General features: G+C 49.5%; 4 protein-coding genes, 1 long non-coding RNA gene and 1 other non-coding gene across 6 annotated transcripts; 4 read left to right on the forward strand and 2 right to left on the reverse strand.

The window, feature by feature from the left end:
* The first annotated feature begins 292 nt into the window (after positions 1-292).
* Positions 293-6,325, forward strand: LOC117652099 (CD63 antigen-like). The gene is made up of 5 exons (XM_034396774.1): positions 293-515; positions 3,856-4,044; positions 4,167-4,340; positions 4,429-4,665; positions 5,650-6,325. Exons 1-5 carry the CDS (start codon positions 453-455, stop codon positions 5,722-5,724), a joined length of 738 nt encoding a protein of 245 aa, XP_034252665.1. The 5' UTR covers positions 293-452; the 3' UTR covers positions 5,725-6,325.
* On the reverse strand, positions 6,068-7,103 carry LOC117652100. Its single transcript, XR_004588140.1, has 2 exons — positions 6,798-7,103; positions 6,068-6,677 (listed from the first exon to the last, which is right to left on the reverse strand). It is a non-coding gene; the product is annotated as an uncharacterized LOC117652100 (long non-coding RNA).
* A 1,058-nt stretch (positions 7,104-8,161) lies between these two features.
* On the forward strand, positions 8,162-10,978 carry LOC117652098 (CD63 antigen-like). Its single transcript, XM_034396773.1, has 5 exons — positions 8,162-8,388; positions 9,400-9,588; positions 9,737-9,907; positions 9,991-10,209; positions 10,746-10,978. Exons 1-5 carry the CDS (start codon positions 8,308-8,310, stop codon positions 10,899-10,901), a joined length of 816 nt encoding a protein of 271 aa, XP_034252664.1. The 5' UTR covers positions 8,162-8,307; the 3' UTR covers positions 10,902-10,978.
* On the forward strand, positions 10,458-10,529 carry Trnaq-uug. The gene has a single exon. It is a non-coding gene; the product is annotated as a tRNA-Gln (tRNA).
* A 199-nt stretch (positions 10,979-11,177) lies between the features above and the next one.
* On the reverse strand, positions 11,178-14,586 carry LOC117652097 (alpha-ketoglutarate-dependent dioxygenase alkB homolog 4). Its single transcript, XM_034396772.1, has 5 exons — positions 14,347-14,586; positions 12,319-12,444; positions 12,145-12,237; positions 11,943-12,059; positions 11,178-11,868 (listed from the first exon to the last, which is right to left on the reverse strand). Exons 1-5 carry the CDS (start codon positions 14,443-14,445, stop codon positions 11,290-11,292), a joined length of 1,014 nt encoding a protein of 337 aa, XP_034252663.1. The 5' UTR covers positions 14,446-14,586; the 3' UTR covers positions 11,178-11,289.
* Positions 14,587-14,588: 2 nt separating this feature from the next.
* LOC117652096 (HEAT repeat-containing protein 1) lies at positions 14,589-23,397 on the forward strand. The gene is made up of 24 exons (XM_034396771.1): positions 14,589-14,730; positions 14,979-15,134; positions 15,224-15,440; positions 15,522-15,765; positions 15,841-16,095; positions 16,212-16,525; positions 16,606-16,933; positions 17,012-17,384; positions 17,461-17,705; positions 17,832-18,122; positions 18,206-18,570; positions 18,654-18,843; positions 18,948-19,196; positions 19,278-19,651; positions 19,736-20,099; positions 20,175-20,547; positions 20,645-20,823; positions 20,911-21,087; positions 21,167-21,490; positions 21,588-21,952; positions 22,035-22,424; positions 22,506-22,827; positions 22,907-23,065; positions 23,143-23,397. The coding sequence occupies exons 2-24, from the start codon at positions 14,993-14,995 to the stop codon at positions 23,338-23,340; spliced, it is 6,438 nt and encodes a 2,145-aa protein (XP_034252662.1). The 5' UTR covers positions 14,589-14,730; positions 14,979-14,992; the 3' UTR covers positions 23,341-23,397.
* The last annotated feature ends 206 nt before the right edge of the window (positions 23,398-23,603 follow it).

Raw genomic sequence — 23,603 nt, forward strand, 5'->3', positions numbered from 1 at the left:
GCCTTCGCCTCGACTCGTCGACTTGCTTCGCTTCGCGTTGCTTCGCGTCTCGGATGGTTCTGTTCGAACGCCGCAGCTCGCCGCACGTCGCGCCGCCGAGACTCGCTCGCTCCGCCCGGCCCCGCCGCCCGAGTCGTGGAGTCGCCGAGCACGCCGAGCACCGCGCGCCGGGGAGCGGAGCAGAGCATGTGACAGTGTGACAGTGACACCGGGACCGACGCCGCCCGCCCAGCAGACGCACCGCCGCGACGCACCGCCGCCACGCAACACAGCAACACCGCCACGCGTTGCCTAGGCGACGGGGACGTCCGTTGTGCCGCGCAGGCCCCGGCCAGCCAGCCAGCCCAGGCCCCAGGCCCCCGGCCACAGGCCGCCGCACTACTGATTAGCAGTCCGCCCCGCGGACACCTTCCCGTGGACACCAGTGGAGCGTCGCCGCGCCGGCCGCCAACATGATGACCGCCAGCCTCAACGTCATCAAGTACCTGCTGTTCCTGTTCAACGTCCTGTTCGTGGTACGTGTGTGGTGGACGCGGCCGAGCGGGTGCCCGTCGTGGACAAGCGGCCAGGCGGCGTGGATCGCAGCGAGCCGCCCGGGGAGCCGTCCATATGGTTGCCACGGCTGCGTCGGGACGAGGCCGGCATGTCTGGCGGGATGCCCCCCCCCCCCCCCGCTGGCCGGGCGTACCGGGCCCCGCGGCCGCGGTCTCGTTCTTGACGGTGTGCTGTATCGCCGTGCCGCGTTTACGTGTGTGCGTGTATGTGTGTGTGCGCAAGTGTGTTTGTTTCCGGTGGTGCGACTTGACACTCGCCTTCCCCGCCAAATGACCACCTTCCGGAACGTTTCGTGAAGACCGAAAGAACTTGAAACTCGGCGTCGACGCGGCCCTGCCGAACGCTCTGCTTCGGTGGCCGAATGAGGCCAGAGCCGCGCTGCTGCGCGCTGCCCCCCTTTGCGCGAAACTTGCCAAGTCGATTAAAAGAGTAGAGTGAAATCATGAGAGAAGGGCGCCCTGGAGTCCCAGCTTTTTCGGGCCGGGACGCCGCCTGGCCGAGGTTTGCACCACTTTGCGGCTAAACGGCTCATCGCACAACATTTCTGACTTGCTCAGAAGATTCAGGAAGGTTTTTTACGTGCCCCGGCGTCTTTCCTTTTTGATTTGGTCAACCGGGGACCGAACGCGGCGAGCCTGAAGGGCGGCAGTGTGGCGCGGCCGAGGGTCCGCAGCGGCTGCCTGCCTGATGGCTGGCCGCCGGCTACCCCCACCCTACCACTTGGGGAATATCTCGTGCCTTTTAAGAAGAAATAACGGTGAAAACGACACGTTGTCTTCGTCTAAGCGTGTAATATCACACCTAACACAAGTTTGAACCAAGAAATCGGTGTCTACTGGCCTGTAGCGGTAGGGTGGGGGTAGCCGGCGGCCAGCCATCAGGCAGCCAGCCGCTGCGGACCCTCGGCCGCGCCACTCTGCCGCCCTTCAGGCTCGCCGCGTTCGGTCCCCGGTTGACCAAATCAAAATGTAACGACGCCGGGGCACGTAAAAAACCTTCCTGAATCTTCTGAGCTAGTCAGAAATGTTGTGCGATGAGCCGCTTAGCCGCAAAGTGGTGCAAACCTCGGCCAGGCGGCGTCCCGGCCCGAAAAAGCTGGGACTCCAGGGCGCCCTTCTCTCATGGTGAAATGCGCGCGGTGTCGGCGCTGAGTCACACGCGAGCTTGACGCGTTCGACGCTCTTCACGCGGCGCCGACAGCGCCGTCAGCCAAACACACCTGCCCGACACCCGTCACACAGCGCCGCGAAGCCGCGAATCCCCAAGCCAGAGCCAGGACGCGATAAAGACAAGGCTTGTTCAAAAACGGCTTCACTTTCCTGGAAACTGCCGCTGCGCCCCAATCGTGCATGACCGTGTCCGCGCGCCGCGATTCCAAACAGCTTTCTGTCTCTCTCGCACCCGCGGGTTCTGCCGCCTGGGTGCGAGAGAGACAGAGCGACGGCTGCAGGTCGCTACGTGCCGACGACGTGTTGCCGCCGCGGCTCGCAACTGTGGGCCGCTCATTGCCGGTATTTGTTGCATAATAAGTCTGGAAGGCGGCTGGCTGGGCTAGCAGGCCTCGCGGCGTGCCAACCAGCGGCGGATCCAGAGCCGGCGAGTGAGGGGCGAAGCAGTGTGCGAATTGTGTCTGTTTGCCTACCTGCCAGGCGGCCGTCTAGAGGCTCAGGGGGGTCAATTGTCCCCCCTCCCCCCTGGATCCGCTCTTGGTGCGCGCGAGGCCGGCCTGTCGTTACCTGCCACCGCCAAGTCGCCGGAACGTCAGCGTGACGTCAAAATGGCTCCGCGGAGTCCGAGGTCGCAGTCGGCGCCGATGTGACGTCAGAGGGTGTCATTTTGTGGCGCGAGAAACGGCGTGTTTGTATTGCTCGGGTCCCGAATTTCCACTTATCGGCTCGTCCTGGTTTTGGCCGGGCCCTCAGCCCGTCAGCCCACATCGCGGCGCGTGCGCTCCAGTTTAGCGCGCCGCCACCATCGGGGCGCGCTCTGTCTCTCGCACACCTTCGGGAAGCGCCATGAGTGCGAGAGAGGCAGGCTGACGACGCTCTGGCGGCGCTGACGCAACGGCGATGTGGACGCGGACACGCCTGGCGGTGACAGAGAGAGGCACTGTTTCGCCTGATGCGGTTGGGCCGTTCGATTGCACGCAGATCGGATGATGCACTTGTAAGTGGGAGACAAAGGTTCCATTCACGGGGCCCCGCGTTGGGCATGGCCGGCATGGCGCAGCATGGCAGCAGGCCCCGGTCCAGCCTGACCCGTTAGTCGTCTGGGTGATTTGGAGGAGGGGGGGACCAGCGCGGCCGGTTTGGGGAAGTCCTTCCCCTCCCCGCTCCCCCGCCCACTCCCGACGAGTGCCCCTCCACGAGGCGCTGCGAGCACGCTCCTCCTCCGGAGCATGCCCGAGAAAAGCCCCGAAAATGCACGCGCACGGTAGGAGGCGGCACAGTGGCAGCAGATTGCGAGACGCCTCGTGAGTGCGAGAGAGACAGGGCGACGAAAACAGAGCTCCGTCTGCTGGCGGAGAGTGGCATGCTAGGAGGGATCATGAGGTGGGATGGCGGGGATCAGGGTACACAGAAGCCGGTGCCGCTCGCTGAAGGAAAAGTCCGACCTCGGTCGCGTTTTGTTTGAATTCGGCAGTCGCGGTTCGCAACAACAGCGAGACTTGACAAAGGCTTTGGTCTTATCTGGACTGAAGCAAGGCGGCAGCGCGGAGCGGGCGGAGGTGGCGCGAGCGACCTTGGCCATGCCTTGGAGGCGCCGGACCCACGGGGTGCATGTGCTGGAGGCGAGTTCCCGTGCTGTGACAGGGACAGTCCTGGCGACCTGGCTCCGAGCGGCCCAAAGTGCAGCCCTTGTAAGGATGCGCGGGGGTGGGGGTGGCAGGGCGGGCAGGGCTGGCAGGGCCGAGGGGGGCGGTGACCGTGCGCCGGGCCCTGACCCGGGCCAACAGGCTCGCCAACGCCACGTCAATAAGGCCAGCAACAAGGAGCGTCCGAGGGGGAAACAACTAGCCAAAACAAAATGTACACTTACAATTAAAATTTCAAAACATTTCGAAAATTTTGAAATTTTTTAAAAATTTCAAAAAACTTAGATATAAAATGAATTTTTTTCAGAGAAATTTAGTCTTAAAACCCCTCAAAAATTTCAACAAATGTCGAAAACTTCTGGAAAGAGTACACAAATTTTAAGTTGTTCCCCCGAGCGCGCCATGCTTGCCAACACGAAACCTCCCCCGCCACAATCAGATTCCGCGTGTCGTCGTTTTACTAAGTTTCCCCCTTCTGCCTGCAGATAACCGGCATCGTGCTGCTCGCCATCGGCGCCACCATCAAGGCGGTGTACATGGGCTACCATGTCTTCCTGGACGACAGGTACTTCTCGGCGCCCAACCTGCTCATCGCCGTCGGCCTCATCATCCTGCTCGTGTCTTTCCTGGGCTGCTGCGGTGCCGTCAAGGAGAACCACTGCATGATCGTGTCGGTGAGTCAGCGCGGGGTATCGTCGTGGTGGGTGTGGCACCGGTGTGCTGTCACTCGTGCCTGGGGTAGAGACGGCTTAAATTTTCTGTCACTTCTCTTCAAAAATTCTATTTTGACCCGCAGTACATCGCCCTGCTGATCCTCATCTTCATCCTGGAGCTGTCCGCCGGCATCGCGGGCTACGTGTGCAGGGACGCCGCCAAGGACGTGCTGACTCAAAAGCTGGGCGAGAGCATGCTCAATTACGGCAAGAACGACACCGTCGTCACCGCCCTCTGGGACCTCATGCAGAGAACCGTGAGTGATCCGCAGCGACGTTCTCGCCTCAAATCAGTCTCCCGAGCTGTCGATGTGGATTCTCACCCTCGCCTTCTCACGCCCACAGTTCGAGTGCTGCGGCGTTAACGACCCCCAGGACTGGATAACTCTGGCCAAGATGTCCCAGAACACGACGGTGCCGCAGTCCTGCTGCGGCCCTGCCTCGGGCTTCGAACCCTTCACGTGCAGCGCCGAGTCCAACCCGCCACGCTTCAAGGACGGCTGCACCACCAAGTTCGGCGAGTTCGTCAGAGACAAGGCTGTCGTCATCGGCGGCGCCGGCATCACCATCGCGCTCATCCAGGTGCGGAGACGTTTCGGTTTAGGTGGTTTGAGGCGTGCCTTGACGCGTTTTGAGCTCCAGAGTCGCTAAATGAGGCTCGAACCGAACGTGTGACCCCACCAATGGATTACTCTCCGAACGAGCAATCCATTGCTGGGGTCACACGTTCGGTTCGAGTCCTGTTTAGCGACTCTGGAGCTCAAAATGCTTCTAGAGTTTTGGCCGCCTCCACCGGTCTTCTGGCCCACTGTGCCGCGTTGCCTACCCTGCCTCCGTAAGGGGCCATGCCGCCTGGCGGGTAGGCAACCCAGACGCAGGCCTGTTCGGCAGTACTGCCTACGCTGCCATGCGATTGCGATTGCGATTAACGGCTGGACCACAAGTGCTTACGGGCTAGACCGCAACTGATCGTATAGCATTTCGGGAGGGTCGATGCCACAACAGGGCTGCATGCGGGTTGCCTACCAACCAGGCTTGGTGTCAGGTTAGGTTAGGTGTCACCTAATGGGTGACTCGCATTCGACGCCGTCCGCTCCTGCCTAGGAGCGCGCTGGCTTCGCCGCTATAGATCGCAACAGAGCGACTTTCCGAGCGGCTCGGACGACCACTGACTTGGCCTGCCCGATTCCATAGGCAAGATAAAGCGCCCGGATGGGCCTGGCTTTATTTCCGGTCACGGGGTCAAACGCACGTGCTGCGCTCTTGCGGCGACTTTTATTTGTAAACACGGCTTGCGATAACCGCGCGCAGCTCGCACGATGCCCGGGGACGGGGACGTGTGTCGAGTATTTACCCGGACATTTTTGTTGTTTGTGTTTTGTCTGTCGAGCCGGGGCAGTGCGGGGCACTGACCGCACAGGACAGCGGCCAAGATTACGGAAACGGCTGAAAAATTAAATTCACCGCGCTGTGTATTTTTGCGACAAAGCGTTTTCAGAACAATGGATTCGTGAGAAATTTGTATTGAACCATGTACTGACGTGACCCTTTTGCTTTATTTTGCAGCTCGTCGGCATCCTGATGGCCTGCAGACTGGCGTCCGCGATGCGGCGGGCCGTGAGCGAGCTGACCCCCATGTAGAGGCTGCCCGGCCGGCCCCGGGTGGACGGACTCTGCCTCTTTTTGTCGGACTACTGCAATGACTCATGTTCCTAAGATGTAAGGATGGTTCGTTTTCTATGTCAAAGGCGGGGGTACTTTTAATGTTCAAAAACGATAGACTGGTAAATAGTGTTTATAAACTGTGATTCGTAACTTAGGCGCATTGTGCCATAGTCCAATCGAAGTGAACTTTCGAGAGGGGGGTGGGGTGGGGTGAATGAGACGATGGATGTTTTAATTTGCTGGCACAAGAGAAGTATCAAAATTACGTCTTCCTAACTTGTTTTTACTGTTTTGAATTTTGCCTCTGTCGAGATATTCATCCTGTATGTATTTCATCGTCCTCAGTACATAATCAATCAATATCCTAGACTCCACTGCTAAGTGACAACTTACTTGGTTACTTTTACATTTTTAATATTTATTTTAGAACAGGTGTATGCGAACCTGATCAAAGTCAGCACTTGATGTATACAATTTAAAGTCATTTTTACCGTTCTCGTGGTTGTGGTTGTGCTGTTGAAGATATTTTTTTTCTGAATGAGAAAGGTGTAAATGTAATAAATTAAATTAAGAACCACACGTGTCTTTCTCAATACTTCCCGCTTGCCTAGTCGGCAAAGACATCTTTTTCTTGGAGAACGCTTACCGCGGAGGTTGTTCGACACGTGGCTGGCAACGTGCGCGGATATGGTGAGACTGGATGGCAGCCGCCGTGGCTCAGGCAACCCAACGTGCACACCTGTTCGGCGCACGGCGTGCGTTCGCTGTCTCCCTCGCACCCCCACGGGCCGCGCCGTGAGTGCGAGAGAGACGGAGCCACGACGACGCAAGGTGCGCCGCGGAGCTGGTGGCTGGTTGAGCAACGCGGCGTCGTCCTTATCGGCTGCTGAGAGCGGCAGAGGGACTGTACTGCCCGTCGGCGTGCCGTCCTGCGCCAAAAAGGCAAAAAGACGACTTTGACGGAATATCGGCGTGAGGTCGGCGAGAACGTCGCACCGCGGCGCAGTAGGAGTTGCCAAGGGGTGATAAATCAGTGCAGGTGGAGTCACCTGGTTCGGCGAGCCGTCTGGAAGGTGACGAACGACCCCAAGGCCGAGGAGGATGTCACAGTGTACTCCCCCACCCACTGGTCTCGCATGAGGTCTGCAGATTTCGAAGGGAGGACTGGGACGGGTTGGACCTGGTGGCAGGACACTCCACCCCAGAAGCAGAAACTGGCTTCAGCCGGTGTCGAGCCACCTGAACCAGGCCGGGCTGGGCCGGGCTCAGACAGCGATCGGGCTTTGCGAAGCTGCCGCCTGATTATCAGCTCGCTATCTGTTATCAGCAGACTCATTCCGAACGGCGCCCGCGTCGCTCTGTCTCCCTCGCACTCGCGTGGCGTGCCGCAGGGCTGCGAGAGAGACGGAGCGACGACGGCGGGGCGCGGCGGCAGCAGCACCGGACGCACCGCGCCGCGTCGCCGTCGGCACCAGACGGCAGCGTCGCGACGTCGCGACGCCCAAATCATTAGCATGTCGGACGCAACGAGCGGCGAGGGCGTCCTCAGTCCCTGCCCAGCCCCGGCCAGCGGAAAGGAAAAGCGAAAAGAAAACCGCGGGAAAATAAACCCAAACTGCGGCGGGGTGGGGCGGGGTGACCTTTGAACCACGCTAATGGCCGGGCCGCCAAACCGCTGAAATTAAAGCTGAAGCCGAAATCAGCGGAGCGGCGTCACCGGGCGGAAAGTACAGTACAGGGCGCGCAGGGCGCGCAGCGCAGCCAGATGCACCCGCTAGGCCCTCGATAAGGCGACATCTGCAACGGCCTAGCACGCCCAGCCGAGCCCAGCCCAGCGAATACACACGGCGCTTCTGCGCCGCGCGAGACAGCGGATTTCATTCATTTCATTCGGGAGACCCCCTCCCCCTTGACACTTCACCAGGACCAGGTGATTCGGGACAACCGTGTGTTGTTGCATTTCTTGGTACAAGTCCCGTGGCCAAGGGGAAGCAGGCTGATTCCGAACAGTGCCATCCTCGCTCTGTCTCTCTCGCACTCGCAGGGCGTCCCCTAGGGGTGCGAGAGAGACAGAGCTAGCTGGCAGCCCCCACACTGTGGGGCCCACAGCCCCCGCGCGGCACGTCGGCCGCACGTGTGCCGTGTCTCCCACCGGAACCCCGACGGCTTGCTCGACGCCGGCCGCCTAGACGCCGAGTGGCACCGAGGTTCCCCGCGGTCCCAGCGACTCCGAGCGTGGCTGCTCTTAACGTGTCACTATCAGCGGGCGTCGCGACGCCGCGGTGCGTCGCACCAAGGTCGGCGTCGTCGTCGGCGTCGCGTCGGCGCGGCGACACGTCGGGCCAGCGCCGCGGCACAGGGCCTAGCCGCGCGGCCTGGCGCAGCCTGGTGGCGCGGCGCGAAAAAACAGCGATAAAACAATAAGTACCAGCAGGCGGCGCGCGACCAGAGTGAGCAGAGGCCCCGGCCCGGCAGCAACAGAGCGAGCCAAGCGTTTGTTGTGATATCCTGCCCCGTCCTCGTCCACCGCCGCGAAGCCGCGAACCGCCAAGCACCACCATGGCGCACCTCAACAACGACCTGGGCATCGGCCTGCAGTGCATCAAGTACCTGCTGGTGGCCTTCAACTTCCTCTTCGCGGTAGGTGGCTGCTGCGCTGCTTCGCCAGGACTCCGCGGTGCCGCCGGGCAGCCCAGACCGCGCGGGCACTCTCGATGACACTCGACTCATTGTTGAGAAGGTCGAGAAGGGAAGTTCGTTCTGCGACCTCCCCGGAAATGCCGAGCCTGCTGCCTGACGCAGGGCGACGTGAAACGGTCGCAGTCCGCGCGGCGAAGTGCAAACCGACGAGTGCAATCTACACATATATACACACAGCTGCGCGATTCCCCGTCACGACGGGTAGGGCCGAGGCGATGCAAGGCGTGGCTTAGGCGCGGCCCCCGGGACGGGACCCTCGAAAGGGCGAGGCGGATGTTGTCAACCTGCAGGGGCGGTCCGTAAGCGCGTGGCCGAGCGCGCGTGGCTCGCTCGTGGAGCGTGGAGACACACACTCACACACCAACACATACACACTCACACACCAACACATACACACTCACACACTCTAGCACTTCGTGGCCGTGACCAAACGTGCGCTACCTTTCCCCAAACACGCCGGGTAGGCCACAGCCTTCGGCCCGAGCCGCTTCGTGGGCCGAGTCATCGAGTCCTTCGCGCAGGACTCTTGTCGCTGGGTTCCAGATCTCTTTATCAGTTCCTTATCACCCGAGCCGGGCCAGGCGAGCCGGGCGTTACGGTTGGAATCAGGATCGACACTTTCGCGTTTCATGGGGGTTCCGCATGGTTTTGAGAGGGCTTATCGGGCAGGGTCACTAGCGCAGCGGCCAGGTAGCAGCCTCACCGCCTCACCCCGAAGGCCGAGGGGCTGAGGTGGTGGTGGGATAATCTAACGCCTCTCGCGAATATTCCTGTTCCTGTTATGCCGATACCCACAATGTTGTAGCCTTGGAGGACTCAAGCCTTAGCATCTTCATACTTTCGCGTGGTCGGTTGGGGGGGGGGGGGGGGGGGGGGAGAGAGAGGACTGTGCCGGCCGCCCTCTGCCACTGTCACCTGCAAACCCCGTCACCCTCCTCCACCCGGTTGCAGCTGAGCGGCACCCTGCTGGTGCTGACCTCCATGATGGTGGCCGGCCCCCTGTCCGAGCTCAAGCCGCTCCTGGACAGCCACTTCCTGTACCCGGGCGTGTTCCTGGGCGTGGTGGGCGGCGCCGTGATCGCCGTGTCCTGCTGCGGCATCTGGGGCGCCCTCAAGCAGAGCACCGCGCTCATCTCCTTGGTAAGATAAGGAAACGAACAAAGCTTTCGACGTCCGGACAGTCCTGACTCTCTCGCGCTCGAGGGGCGTTGCCTCGGGGTGTGAGAGAGGCAGGGTGACGGACTACGCTGCCTTCGCCACGACGCAAGTTGACCCTTTTCCCCCGCAGTTCTCGTTCCTGCTGAGCATCCTCCTGCTCCTCGAGCTCGGCGTCGGCTTGTCCGCCTTCGTGCTCCAGGACGGCCTCCGCAACGCGCTGCGCGACCGCATGTTCTTTGGGATCAGCGCGTACAACGGGGACCCCATGATGCAGCGCGCCGTGGACCGCATGCAGACAGGGGTACGTCTCGTTCGGGACCTCCATCTCCGGGACGCGAGCCTAAGCCAACTTTACCACGTGCGGCCGTTGTTTTGTTGTCACAGCTCCAGTGCTGCGGCGCGGAGGGGCCTGCGGACTGGGAGGAGGTCATCCGGAACACCACCCTGCCGCGTTCCTGCTGCACCAGCCACCCGACCATCACCGACTGCACGGCAGACCAGATCTTGAACATCGTGCCCGGCTGCATCCCCGAGATGGGCATCTTCGTCACCAGGAGCTCGGCGTTCATCGCTTCTACCGCTGTGGTCACCGCGTTCACTCAGGTGCGTCGCGCCGCTCAACGAAACACCATTTCAAATCTGCCGCCAGTAGGACTCGCCACTGCCCACTGCGCGCGCGCGAGCCGAACATAGCCGAACAAGCGCCAAGCGCCTCGGCTCGCCTTCGGGTCCACTCGGGCCGCTTCGGGTTCGGGAATCGTCCTGCGGCGTGGCGGGGCGCGGCGCGGCGCCGTGTCGCGCTGGCAGCGTTGCCGCTTGAAGAGGCGTCTTTCGATCCCCCTCCCTCAAGCGGTCCCATGGTGTAATGGTTAGCACTCTGGACTTTGAATCCAGCGATCCGAGTTCAAATCTCGGTGGGACCTGGTCTTCGATCACCTTTTTACTACCTTGTGGCTAATGTCATTTGGACTCGGGGACCTTCAACAACCTTAGTAATTCTTTTAATTCATTTTTGTAACTTGGTAGCATGCTTACAAAAATGCTGCGCTCCTGAAACAACTAAATCAAAATAACTAATGAATATTGGAAAACTAGGATTCTAGTCAAAATTAACATGAGTTACTAATTTCTGATTTCAGTTCCTTGGAGTGCTGTTTGCCTGCACTTTGGGTCGCTCTATTCGACAACAAAAGACACTGCAAGAGATGCGCCGTGTGCAACTGCGCAACAACCTCGTCAACTCATATTCTCCTCTTGAGACAAAACCCATGCCCCCAATAACCATTACCTATTAGATGTCTACCTTAATAAACACACATATGTAAGATAATCACTTCCTTTTGTAAAATAAATGCTAATTTAACAGATGCAAGTCTAATATGAAATTGTATTAAAAAATGAGTGTGGTGCACCATGAATTGGAACGTAAGTTCGTATCTACCACAATGAGATTTGAGCTTTAGAAAAATGTGAAATTTTTAGGAATGATAGTAACATAAAAATAAAAAGGCGGTTCAAGAGAATTTTTGGTTTAGTTAAAAAGGAAAAGCCAATGCAAAGATAAGACCATCATCTTTATCAAGTTTGGTATATTTTTAAAATAATTGTAAATTCCAAGTTAATTGTTGATACAAACAGAACAGAACCACAATAAATCACAGTAGAATGAAAGACTTAATTTTCCTATCCAGAAGATAACAAGTTTTGATTTCTGACACTTTGATGGTCCCAGAAATTTTTTCCTGCCTTCAAAACAGCCTCACTCTCATTGCACAGCTGTCCTCCAGGTAAAAAGGGAGGTGTAAATTCTCTGTACGCTATGCATGTTCTTCTACCATGGACATCTTCACGTAGCACACGATGTTCCCAGTCATATCGTGGAGAACCATAAATTACCAAGAGTGACCTCCTAGGCATAGGGATTCGGACAACTATGTCCTTGGGGATGGAGCGAGGAAATTCATCTCCAAGAAGATTGTTTGAGCAATTTGTTCCAGGAATTTCTCCATTGGCTAATGCTTTGATTTGCTTGTTGACAACTTCACCCTGATTGTTCAAAATTCGGTTGTAAGTTGATACTAAAGGTAAATTGTAACGCCACTCCTCGCCATTGTATGGGGTCATAGTCAACACAGAATCAGAAAGTAAGTTGACAGTTACTATCCTCTCACCCCAAACCCAACAATCATCAATATGTCGATCAATGGATGCCCCTTTACTGGCTTCATACTCAAGGGAACACTGTTCAATTGTGAAATACCCCTGGAACAGATGAGAAAGCATGAATACCAGAGAAAGAGAGGTAAAGATTGACAATCAACAGAACACCATGGTACCTCAAGTTGTGGCACATCTTGAAATTTATCTTGCACAAACTTTGAAAAGGATGGAAAGCCGTTGAAATCTCCTAGCTTCATTTTCTTTTTCTTAAAATTGCATTTGGGCCCAAAGTTCTGTTTCGAGATAAGATGGTCAAAGATAACGAAGAACAGAGTTGTTAATTTACTCTTAGACTTCTCATTTTAAAAAGCGAAGTACCTGTTTTCTGCGTCCACTCTGAGAAGCATCCCACGGCATTTCATCCATACCAACTATTAGTTGGTTTTCCTCTTCTACTGAAAGCCAATCCATCTTTAAAGTAAAACAAACATTTGAATGAGGATACAAGACCAAAGTAAAATAAAAGTAAAGTAACACAGAACAGATACCAACCTCAATGAAAACTCCTGGATAATCAATTGGTTCTCCTTCATGATTAGGATGAAGGCGATACAAATTCATATCCCATCCAGGCCAAGCTTTTTGACACCATGGACAAAAGACATAGGATTTTTCCCTCTGAAAATATTATAAAACAGTTAACAGAGCACTAATTATTTAACATGGACATGGCTGATGGAGCCCTGAGTAAGGAGTGTCATTTTTAGGACAACAACTTCGGAGGGGTACAGGACAGCATGTCATAGTTGATCCAAATCTATTATCTGGCCAACAAAGCATGGGTTGGCATTGTTGGGGAATGCCACAAAAGCTTGCGGGAGGTGACCAGGGCATAAGCATGTTAGTTATTGCTGCGGGCCATGAAGGATAACCATGCCGGTGGCTGTACTGCTGTTTTCCAACGGGCATCCACCTCTGAGGATGAACCACTATCAAGGCATTTGTTTCCGTGGAACGTAAATGGTCTTCCCACCTATAGGGTCGTTCACCACCCCAGCTCAAGGGATCTGGGTACAATTTGTGAGGGTCTTGCCAATCTCTTAATGAGTCTCTGCGCTTTCTCCTGTAGCGGCTTGAGTACACCCCATTTTTATTTTGACCACCAAGCTCTCCTTTACCACCCCCAAATGAGGCACCACCCTGCTGGCCACCACCTCTTGAGTCAAAGCCATGGGCTCCATCAAATCCAGCGATCCCATACGGACCCCCATATGCAGCACCACCTGAAGTGGCATTTGCAGCACCATATCCCGATCCAAATGGAAGATTTGCATTTTGAGCATCCCTCTCTCCAGTTCCTGCTGTTCCAGTTTGTCGGCCTTGAATAGCATGATAATAATCGGCAGCAGATTGTGGAGGCAAAGTTTCGCACACGCAGCTACACTGGCAAGGTTGAGCGCTGCCCTTCGACTGTGGCGTCCCGACAACATCAACTTGTGTTCCAGAATCTAATGGTGGAGCTTGGGTTTCAGTTTGAGCTATTCTGGGTTCTGATGGTATTCTACTAGCCCAGGTGAAAACATGGCGTTTGTTGCCCGAGTCTGCTCTTGTATCCAGGGCAGTACCCAGATCAGCACTTGAAGCAATGCAGACACAATCGTTGATTGAAACTTGCAATCCAACCCTTCCAATTCCCCGCTTGGGATGAGTGGCTGAAACACTTTGAAGTCCAATAGCTGTTTTGGGACGGTGAGTCCGGTGTAACTTCTGCATGAACTCCATTTCCACTTCAGAAGCATTTGTTCCATCCTTCCCTATTTCTAGGTTGGGCTTGGTAGAAGCCCTTCTGTGTCGACTGGATACAGCATCGAGTTTGCTTGGATGGCGTATGTAAAATCTGGAGGGCTGGGGTTGGCCAAGCACTAAATGCACGTTTCTCTCTGGCTCCTCTCCCATACCAGAACTGTCACCAAAGAGTGACTGAAAAATATTATTGGAGGAATGATCAGCCCACCGATGTTTTTGATGCCATTGTTCTGTACCTTTCCTTGAGATAGTAGCCGAACTTGAAGTCATGGGAGTAGATGTATGTCGGTATGGGGCGGAGCTTGGTCTTTCACATGGTTTTTCATCAGGCACATTAGTGTTACTCAAGGGGTAGTGTGTATCAGAGAAATCAAAGTCTTTTGGCATATCTATGGGCCCAGTGCAATAGCTAATACGCTGTTCAGCGCACCTCTCTGAATAGCTCTGGTAAGATTCTCTTCGAGATGGGCGAGGTGGAAGACATGACTTCAATCCGGAAACATGGCCCTGGGTCAACAACAGTACATGGCACAGGTGGCAACAACACCAACAATTATCAATTATCAACAATAAAGAGACAGAGCAGTTAGACCTAGGCAAGGGGTACAAATGGCCTCAGCAAAAGGCGGCAGCCAGGGCCGCAACAGCCTAACATTAAAATAGGTTTTGACGAAAAACGCTAATGTAGGGCGTCTTAGGAATGACTGGCTTGTTGAGAATCACGATGACAACAAATAACATAAACATATTCTGAATAGGCGACGGTTCAAATACCTGGATGTCATTGGTGTCGTCATGTAGCAAACCATATTCAGCCTCACATGTGATGCAAGTTCGCCTTCCCTTGCACCCACAAGGTCGAGGTTTGTCCATGGTTTATGGACAATTATTTATCATAATAAATTTTTAGAGGCGGTAAGCTGTTTTTCTTCAGATAGGAAAATGCGCGTAGGTTATGTTTTCGTGGTTCTGTTCTCTTTTCTGCTACCGGTAACTGTCCATCTGGAAGGCGCAGGGCAGACCAGACAGCACACGCGGTCTGCCAAGTTAGTGTTGTTTTTGAAACAAATTTTGTATATTCCTTGTGGTAGCAGATTTGGTTTACCAGAAACGGATTGCGATAAGATATAAATTGGATCGAGTGCCTAATTTCACTTCGTAAGTCCAAGTTACTGTTGTTATTGTGGTATGTTCCAGGCTATATCCAGCTATCTAACCTTACCAAAACATGGTGTTGGTGTGTGATGCACTTGTTACTTTTTGGATCAGAATGTCTGTGGCTTCATAGTTGCCACTAGAGCATTTTTTTCCAGTTGGTTGGTTTTATGGGTAGCCTTGTAAGGTTCGGAAGCAATTTATTTTTATTTTGACTATTCTTTATTACCGTCAATTTATTTGATTTTCAGATAGTTTTGCCAACATGGCTACATCTTTGGCTGCTCAGCTCCAAAAGCTCCGAGCACCTCAAACTTCTATTCTTCATCAAGACAAGAAAAGAGCATCTCTCCTCTTCGATCCGAAGGAAGCATCTAATTATGATCGTCAAACTATCTATGAACTGGGTTTGTAATTTATATTGCAGTGTTTCTGTCTTTTCCTCCTCAGAGGCATGATAGTATTTCAAATATCCATGTTCGGTTTATATGTGCAGGAGTTGCGGGCCTGGAGGAACTTAAAACACTAAACGCCAGGTTTTCAGAGTTTGAATCTTCACTCTTTGATGTGTCTTCTCTTTCATTTGAACGTGCCGTTCAATCTAAGGAGGCAAATAGAAAACTTGATAAAAGTATCAGAAAATTTTTCTATCTTTTATCTCCATATTTCTTATTGAAGCCTGCCCACAAATCTTTAGAATGGCTTGTTCAAAGGTAAAACACAGCGCCAAATATTCAAAGGGTTTTCTTGTAAAGGTATTTTACAGGATGAATAAAAAACCTGCTGATTTGCAGGTTCCATGTTCATGAGTACAATATTGATGACCTCCTTATGCTGGCACTTCCTTATCATGAGTCACGCATTTTCATCCGAGTTGTGCAGCTGGTGGATGTTTCTTCTGAGACTAGTCGTTGGCACTGGTTGCTGTCAATGCAGAAGAAAGGGATACCCCTGAGTAAAAGGACTCTATTGAACCACATTTCAACAGCTACACATTTTCTTCGTTTACTATGTGATACAACAGTGGGTGCTGTAAAGGTAAATGTCAAAACTTAGGGATTATTTTGCTGTTGTTTTGAAAGTCCTCTCATCCTTTTAACTTCCTTCTCTCAGGAACATGGAGCATATGCTGGTGTTTTGTCAACTTTATTTGGGTTCTACAGCACCACTATACTGGGGATGTTTGAAAGAGGCCGACGTGGTGCTACAGAACTTCAAATGGCCACTATTATTGATGCCTTACAACGTGGTCTGGGGTCACCCGTCCTCGATTTTGCTGCTGCTTCATACATCATATTGGGCCGTCTTGTTGCCACAACTTCACTTGCAACTGATGTTCTTGAGCGACTTGTCGACAGAATCACAAAGGTATTGTTAAACATCTAATAATTTGTGTTTACTTATATTATAAAACAATTTTTACTATTTGATTAGCTCATTACGTTTATTATCTATTTATAATGTTCTTTTTTTTTCTTTTAAAGGCAAATCACATTGAACTTCAATTAGAAAAGGCAATGCTGCTTGTACTCATATACCAAAGTCAAAAGCAAAATGTGACAAATATCCCATTTCAATCTTTAACACGTCTTGCATCAGATAAAGGCACCGCTGCCACTTTTGGTCAGTTAATATCAAAAGGTTATGATGTCGTGCCATTCCTTGTGCCTTTAATGCGAGATGCCATTGAAGTCATTAAGACTCAAATTGTTGGTTGTACGGCCAATTTGAAAATTTTGGTTGAGAATGTGTTGAATGAGGTACATTTCACAGAGAGTGGAGCAGAATCTGTTGTCAGGTTCGTGTCGTCTTCAAATGTATAGATTTCTCAATAATGTTTGTTTTACATACCTTAATTTTAAAAATTCTTTTTTACAGAATGTTTATTGAATCATATGATGTTTCTGCTTTAGAAGAGGCAACAGTACCTCTGGTAGCCACTAGTAAAATCAATAGCGCTGAAGAAGTTACTCAGTGGTATGCAAAAATGCTGAATCAATTGGAGAGATCATACCCCACTGTTTTTGACAAGGCAGTTGGTAGAGCATTGAAGGGGCTTGGTGTTGCTCCATCTGCAGCTGCCAATTTGAAACGAATGCTTGGTTTTGAGCTTCAATTAGACTTGTTTGATAAACTGCATCACCATAAGAGTGAAGTTCGAGCAGAGGCTTTGATGTGTCTTTCTAAACAATATACAAGCCTTAAGGTACTTTATGTCTATGTTTTTCTTCTTTACAAAATTTAATGTAACATATTCATTGACTAATTCCCCTCTTTTGTTTAGGAAAAAGATGAACAGACTTTGAAAGACTCTCTGTTTGACTTGCTGGGTGATGACAATCCTAGTGTTGTGTTAGCATCTTTGTCATTTCCTGCAAAAGTACTCCAGAGGATACTTTCCCCTTCAACACTTAATTCAAGACTTGTCAGAATTCTTCAAAATCGCATTCCAAAAGAAAATTCTGATAGTAAATGGGTTCAGGTCATCCAAAGAGTTATCTCAACCTTGACTGAAGCTGATATAGAAGATCCTATCCAAGAAACAGAAAGCTTGATTGCCCTTATGCCCCACATGTTGTTAAATGGAAATTGCTTGAAATGGGTCCTGAAATCGTCCTTTGGATCTCGAAATAGCTTCTTAAAAATGTTGAAATCAGGTGAGTATTTGATCTGAATCATCTTTGTATCATCTGTAGTTTCTGATTGATAAACCTAATAATTTTTCGGGAATAGGAGGCAAGCAGGCAACAGAGGGAGCATTGCTTCAGATGATTTCCAATGCGAGTGGAGTTTCCCCCATCCAATCTGTCCTGAACTATGGCGAGAAGTTTTTAAAGGAACGGTCAAATCCAAAAGAGTTGCTGGAACAACAGTTTTGCCTTCTCCTCTTGCTTGGTGCAAGCTTGCCACAAGGTTTATCTACAGAACAAAGCTTGCAAGCCCTCCAGTTGGCAGTCCGGCTTATGGAAGGACATGAGGTATATTGGCTTGACATCTGATTGATTATACAAAATCAAAAGAAGTCGATTTAAAAAAATTGTGGCTTACCTTTCTTTTTTATTTGTTAAAAAATTTATGACTTAAATTTCTTTTCTTTTTTGTAGGTTGCTGTAGGTGTTGGAAATCTCCTATCCATCCATAGTCTCAGTCATTGTCTGTCCCGTTGTGCAGAAGGCTATTTACCTGTAGAAGGGTATCTGCATGTTGTTAAAAAAATAATTGTGCTAACAAAGCTTAATATATCATTTGATAATGGACTATGGCTTGACATGGAGGGACAGTCTCCTGCAGTTATGCTATTGGTTCAGATTTACTGTGTGCTCTCTGAGGGATGTGCCTCAGAAAACAGTGAAGTTCAGTCCGCGTATGTCTCCACTCTTCAATTGTTTTTCAAGGTAAGCTCAGTTTTATGATTAATTTATGATAGTGAGTTTATCAGGAGGAATGAATGAAAGTTATCTGTATTTTTATTTTTCAGACTCACTTCAATTCAAATCAAAAGCAGGTGGAATTCCTTGCCAATTTCTGGTCTAGCCACAGAGTGGTTAATTGTTCCACAACTAATCGCAAGGGGCCATCTCTAGAAATTCAAGTACGCTCTTTGCGTTTGGGAGCTATTCTTCTGAGTAAATCCAAGAATACTCAATGGGTTGGAAATCTGAACTCAGGCAATATTGTCTTGCCTTCTCTGTTGATCTCCTTGTGCTGTCCCACACATTCAGTTCGTAAAGCCGCCATAAAGCTTGTGCGAGTTTTAGGGAACTGTGTTGCTGGGCAGGAATCCTATGGCTTCTTAATCCAACAAATTATAGGTTCCATTCCAGAAATAACTCTTGATTCAGAGTAAGTATAGCTAAGAAGGTTGTTGTCTTTTTGTTCTGTATTTCAAAATTCTAAATTGACAATATTCTAAATGATATTTTTAGGCAGCTGCAGTTGGTTCTTTATACATCCCTCTCACCAGACCCTATTGTACAAAAAATGTTACCTAAGGGTGTTAGTTCTAAAACTGCTTCTGAAGTGTTAAATGGCCTTCTTGAAATCGTATTATCCAAAACAACTCCTCCATATATTTCAGCAGGACTCCTTCATGTTTTAACATCAGTAAATTCAGAGGTATGCTCAGCAATTTCCCAATTTTTTAATTTAGAAAAAAAAATGGTACTGCTTGTGTGTTTATTTTATTGAACATTTCATTTATCTTCTTCTTTTGTTCCAAGGATATTTTAAGGAAGCTCTTACCACTGTTGGATGAAATTTTGACCAAGTGCAAAGGTTTACCATCTTTAACCACACACTTTTCCACTATTTTGTGCAATGTCTCTGGCCGTCTGGATGCCAGCACAGCACATTTATTTAAGTCAGATTCTTTGTGGACTGTAATAACAGAGCTATTGGCCAACTGGCGCACTGTTGTTTTGATTGGCGAAGATAGGAGGTCCTGTCCTGCAGAAATTGCTTGCAGTCAGGTACTGTTCAGTTTCTCCCTAGACCATACAACCTTTATTGTCATTTTTTGTTCATTCCTCTTACTCTTAATTTTTTTATAGGTGACTAGAGAGCTGTGGGATGCTTTACCCAAGCCTCAGGCCCCTATACAGCAAAAGTTGTTAACTTTATTAATATCTGCTGGTACAGAGTCAGAAAATCCTCTCGTTCTATCAGCGGTCGGAAAATGTGTCAAGCAGTTGTCAATTGATGCCTCCATTGTAGTAGCTGAATTGAACAAAATGAAGGAGGCGACTGTGGCTCCAACCAATGCTACCCAGAAAAGGCGACGTAGTGTTGTTGCCCCTCCCTCTCCACAAATACTGGAAATGAAAGAGTGGCGATGTGGAATCACCCTCTTAGAATTGCTGCAGAACAAGAAAAAATTGGCTAATGTTCAGCTCTTACTTCCTGTTCTGTTTGATTTATTGCACAAGTAAGTAATGAAAATTTCCTGTAAATAAATGTAGATTATAGTTTCAACTGTTTTGTATTGTACTTCTGTTTCTTTGTTTCACAGGTGTCTTTATTTTGAGGAGCAGGCTCCTGTGGAGTACACAAAACAACTGTTACTCTCGTGTATACTGCATTGCTGTCAAAAGTTGTCACCTGATGGAAAACCGATATCGACAGACATTGTACCTACCCAAGTTCTTGATGTTGAGGCTGTTGTCCACTGTGTTAGAGGCACTCAAAACCCTCAAACTCATCATCACGCTCTGCTCCTCCTGGCTCACATGGCAGCATTGGTACCAGAGCAGGTGTTGCTCAACATAATGGCCATTTTCACTTTCATGGGATCTCTAGTCCTTCGCCAGGATGATGCATATAGTTTCCAAATTATTACTAAAATAGTAGACACTATCATCCCGATTCTCATCAAGGTATGATCTGTTCAAAAGAATCATCCTTATTGATTGTGCTGGCTTATTAATTTGAATGATTGAAACGTTTTGCAGGCTAGTAACAGTGGCTCATTGTCTAACAGTGCAGCCTTACATCTGGACACCACAATCGCATCAGTCATGCGAGTATTTGTTGACGCCTTGCTCGACATTCCAGAGCACAGGCGCTTGTCTCTTTTCCACCGGCTGCTCACTACATTGGACCCTCAACAATACCTGTGGTTGTTCCTGTGTCTTGTCATGGAAAGTCACGCTGTGCATCATTCAGAATCAGCCAATGATAACAACAAGAAAACAAGAGGGGCTGTTGAAGCCCCAAAACGAATTGAAGTGGCTCTGCAAATTGTCACACAGTTTACTCCAGTTACTATTCTATCTAATTGTGTCAGGCTTCTACAATATATGCTATGCCTACCAGTTGAACCAGGTAGGATGGAAGTTACACAATGTGTATTTGCAATGATATTATGTTCTTATGTTGAGGCCTTTCTAAGTCTTCTTCTTTTTTTTTTTTTTTTTTGAAGGCGCTGAACACAGGAAACCTCTTTACAAGAAGTCACCTGCTGTTGAAAATTTGGAGAAGTTCAAAGTGAAATCTTTGTTTGATGTAAACAATCACACTCCCAAGCAGCTTCGTCATTACAAATATACTATTGTAACTTTCCTGTCAGCCTTGCTGTCTTCCCTACCATTTGTGAATCAGGTACTAGTCTAAAAAAAATTCTTCAGTCTTTAACCTTGTACTTTTATTGCCAGTTTTGTAAATTTAATCATGCTTGTGTTTGTCAAGATTACAAGCCTAGATGATGAAGGTACCGATGGATTAGTGTCAGTATACATGGAATTTCTAGAGGTACTTTTAGCCTTAATCCAAGTCTTTTCTCGACAATCTGAATTGTCCAATGGATCTCCTTCATTCAAATATTGGAGAGTTATGTTAGCACAAGCATATGACATCCTTGACAAGGTATGATCTTTATTGATGTGTTAAATCATTACTTTGATGTTTCATTTATTTTGAGTCATAATGAACATTTCATTTCCAGGTCAATGCCCTGTTGCCCAGTAAGCTTTTCCTCAACATTGTTGGTGGCCTCATGACAAATGAAATGCCTTCTCTGAGACGAAAGGCGATGGAATTGTTAAACAGTCGCCTGTCATCTAGCCAACGAGAAGCATTTATTTCATCCTGTGATAGCCAGGAGATATTAGCTTTACTGAATCCATTAGTGAATGTTGTCTCATCAATTGATGCTCTTCAAACAAGTGAACTCAATGAGGAGGTCTTTTTGAATCAACAGACTGCTTTGTTATCTATAAAATACCTAGCCAAATATCTTGCATATGAAAACTACAGTAGATTCAAACCAGTGAGTGTTATCCTTTACATTTGTATCTCAATCAGTTATTTTAAAGTTCATTTTTATTGATGTTTTTTTTTTTTAATTTATCTTTTCTTCCCTATAGCTTTTAGAACATATGACATCCCTCATACACAAGGGGCAGATGAAAAATAGCAATCTTTTAGCCAGTGTTGTACTGTGTGCTGCTGAGCTGTGCAGCTCTCTCCGGGCTCATGCTATTTCTTCGCTGCCTCTGCTCATGCCTGCATTTATCAAGCTGCTGGCCTCAGAAATAACTGAGGTTCCTGAAGTGGTCCAAGTGAGTTTGGCAGCATCCATGTTCAGAATAGTGGAGAGCCTTGCGCCCTTCATTAGTCCATACCTCCATCCTCTACTGGTGGAGCTTTGCGCACTGTCAGCGTCTCATTTCAAGGACGATGAAGAGCAGGGCCGAGTGGCTCAAATTTCCGTCAGACTGAAGAGTACTAGGTTTGTAACAACACACTATCCAATGCAGCCATTTGGTTTCATCAAATGTTCTTGTGATAACACACTTTCTCTCCTGCTACAGACAGAAAATTGCGTCCTCTATACCTACACGTGTATTGGTGCCGGCTGTGGAAGGTGCTTACAAGGATCTAGTCTCACGGAAGCAGCTGGATGGTATAGCCCCCTTAATGACTGTGCTGGCTGAAAGTTTTGCTGGACTTGTTAGTGCAGATTTGGTTGCACTGCAGAGCACTCTTACTGACTTTTTCCTAAGTGCTCTTCAGTTCCGATCTGTATGTGGTCCTGACGTATCTTCTGATCAAGTTGAAGACGTAGAAAGCAATGTTATAAAGGCCCTTGTAGCTTTTGTTTTAAAATTATCTGAAACATCATTCAGACCCTTGTATATGAAATTCTTTGACTGGGCCACACGCCTTAAGGAGGACAAAGAGCGAACCATCACATTCTACAAGTTAGTATTTTGGATGATTCTACCTTATAACTTCATAGCTTTTATTCTATTTTACATTTAAAAAATTTCTTTTTTCTTTAGGTTATCTTTTGGTTTTGCTCAGTGCCTTAAGGGACTTTATGTGTCATTTGCTGCTCATTTCCTGAAAAACGCTGCTGTATTGCTGGACCACTGCAACGTTTCCAAAATTGGGGAAAAAGAGGATGAGGATATGGTATCTCAGGAAGCAAAAGGCTCTCGATACGAAGAGCTATACTTTGGCAGTGGGCCCATGGCAGAAGAGAAGTCTTCATTGTTAGTGACTGCTATTTTAAAGACTTTGCACTGTGTATTCTTGTATGACTCTCAGAATTTCTTAAGCAATGAAAGATTTGAAACATTAATGCAGCCCATTGTAGACCAGGTAATGATCAAGTTTTATTTATTTTTGTTTAAAAGGTGGAGGTTTGGATTGACTTTGAAATTTTTCTTTTGTGTTTCAGCTGGAAAATACTTTGGGTGGAGAGGCAGGACTAAGGCAGCGTGCAACTGAAATAGTTGTTCCATGTGTGACACAAATGGCCCTTGCATGTTCTGATGATACACTTTGGAAACAGCTTAATTATCAGATCTTGATCAAAACTAGAAATTCCAACCCAATGGTAATATTAAAAAAATATTGCTTTTTTGCAATATGATTTGAAGTGCAAATATTTATGAGAATGCTCTTTGTTTACAGGTACGCTTGGTGTCTCTTGAAGCTGTATGTGGTGTAGCTCGGAAACTGGGTGAAGGTTTCCTCCCATTGCTGCCTGAGACAGTTCCCTTCTTGGCCGAATTATTGGAAGACGAAGAGGAATCCATTGAAACCGCATGTAGAAGAGCTGTTCAAGACCTGGAACAAGTGTTGGGGGAACCTATTCAGAAATACTTTTAAGATAGTAGAAAAATATATTTCTATGAAAATGAACTAATAAACGAACAATAAGCAGAACTGTGATGGTCATATATCTACACCCTTATTTCATCTTACACAAGGGGAACGGAACAAAAACGAATCCTAAAAAATGGCTTTTATTATTTTTAAAAAGAAAACGGCCTCTTATTATGATCCAATATGTCGGTCTTCTCCTATTTCGGCCAAGAGGCTACCACAAGACCCAGTGGGTGACTGAGAGCCACAGCGCTGAGGGCCGGGCT

This window comes from Thrips palmi, unplaced genomic scaffold (genome assembly GCF_012932325.1).
Source record: "Thrips palmi isolate BJ-2018 unplaced genomic scaffold, TpBJ-2018v1 HiC_scaffold_6, whole genome shotgun sequence".
NCBI lineage: Eukaryota > Metazoa > Arthropoda > Insecta > Thysanoptera > Thripidae > Thrips > Thrips palmi.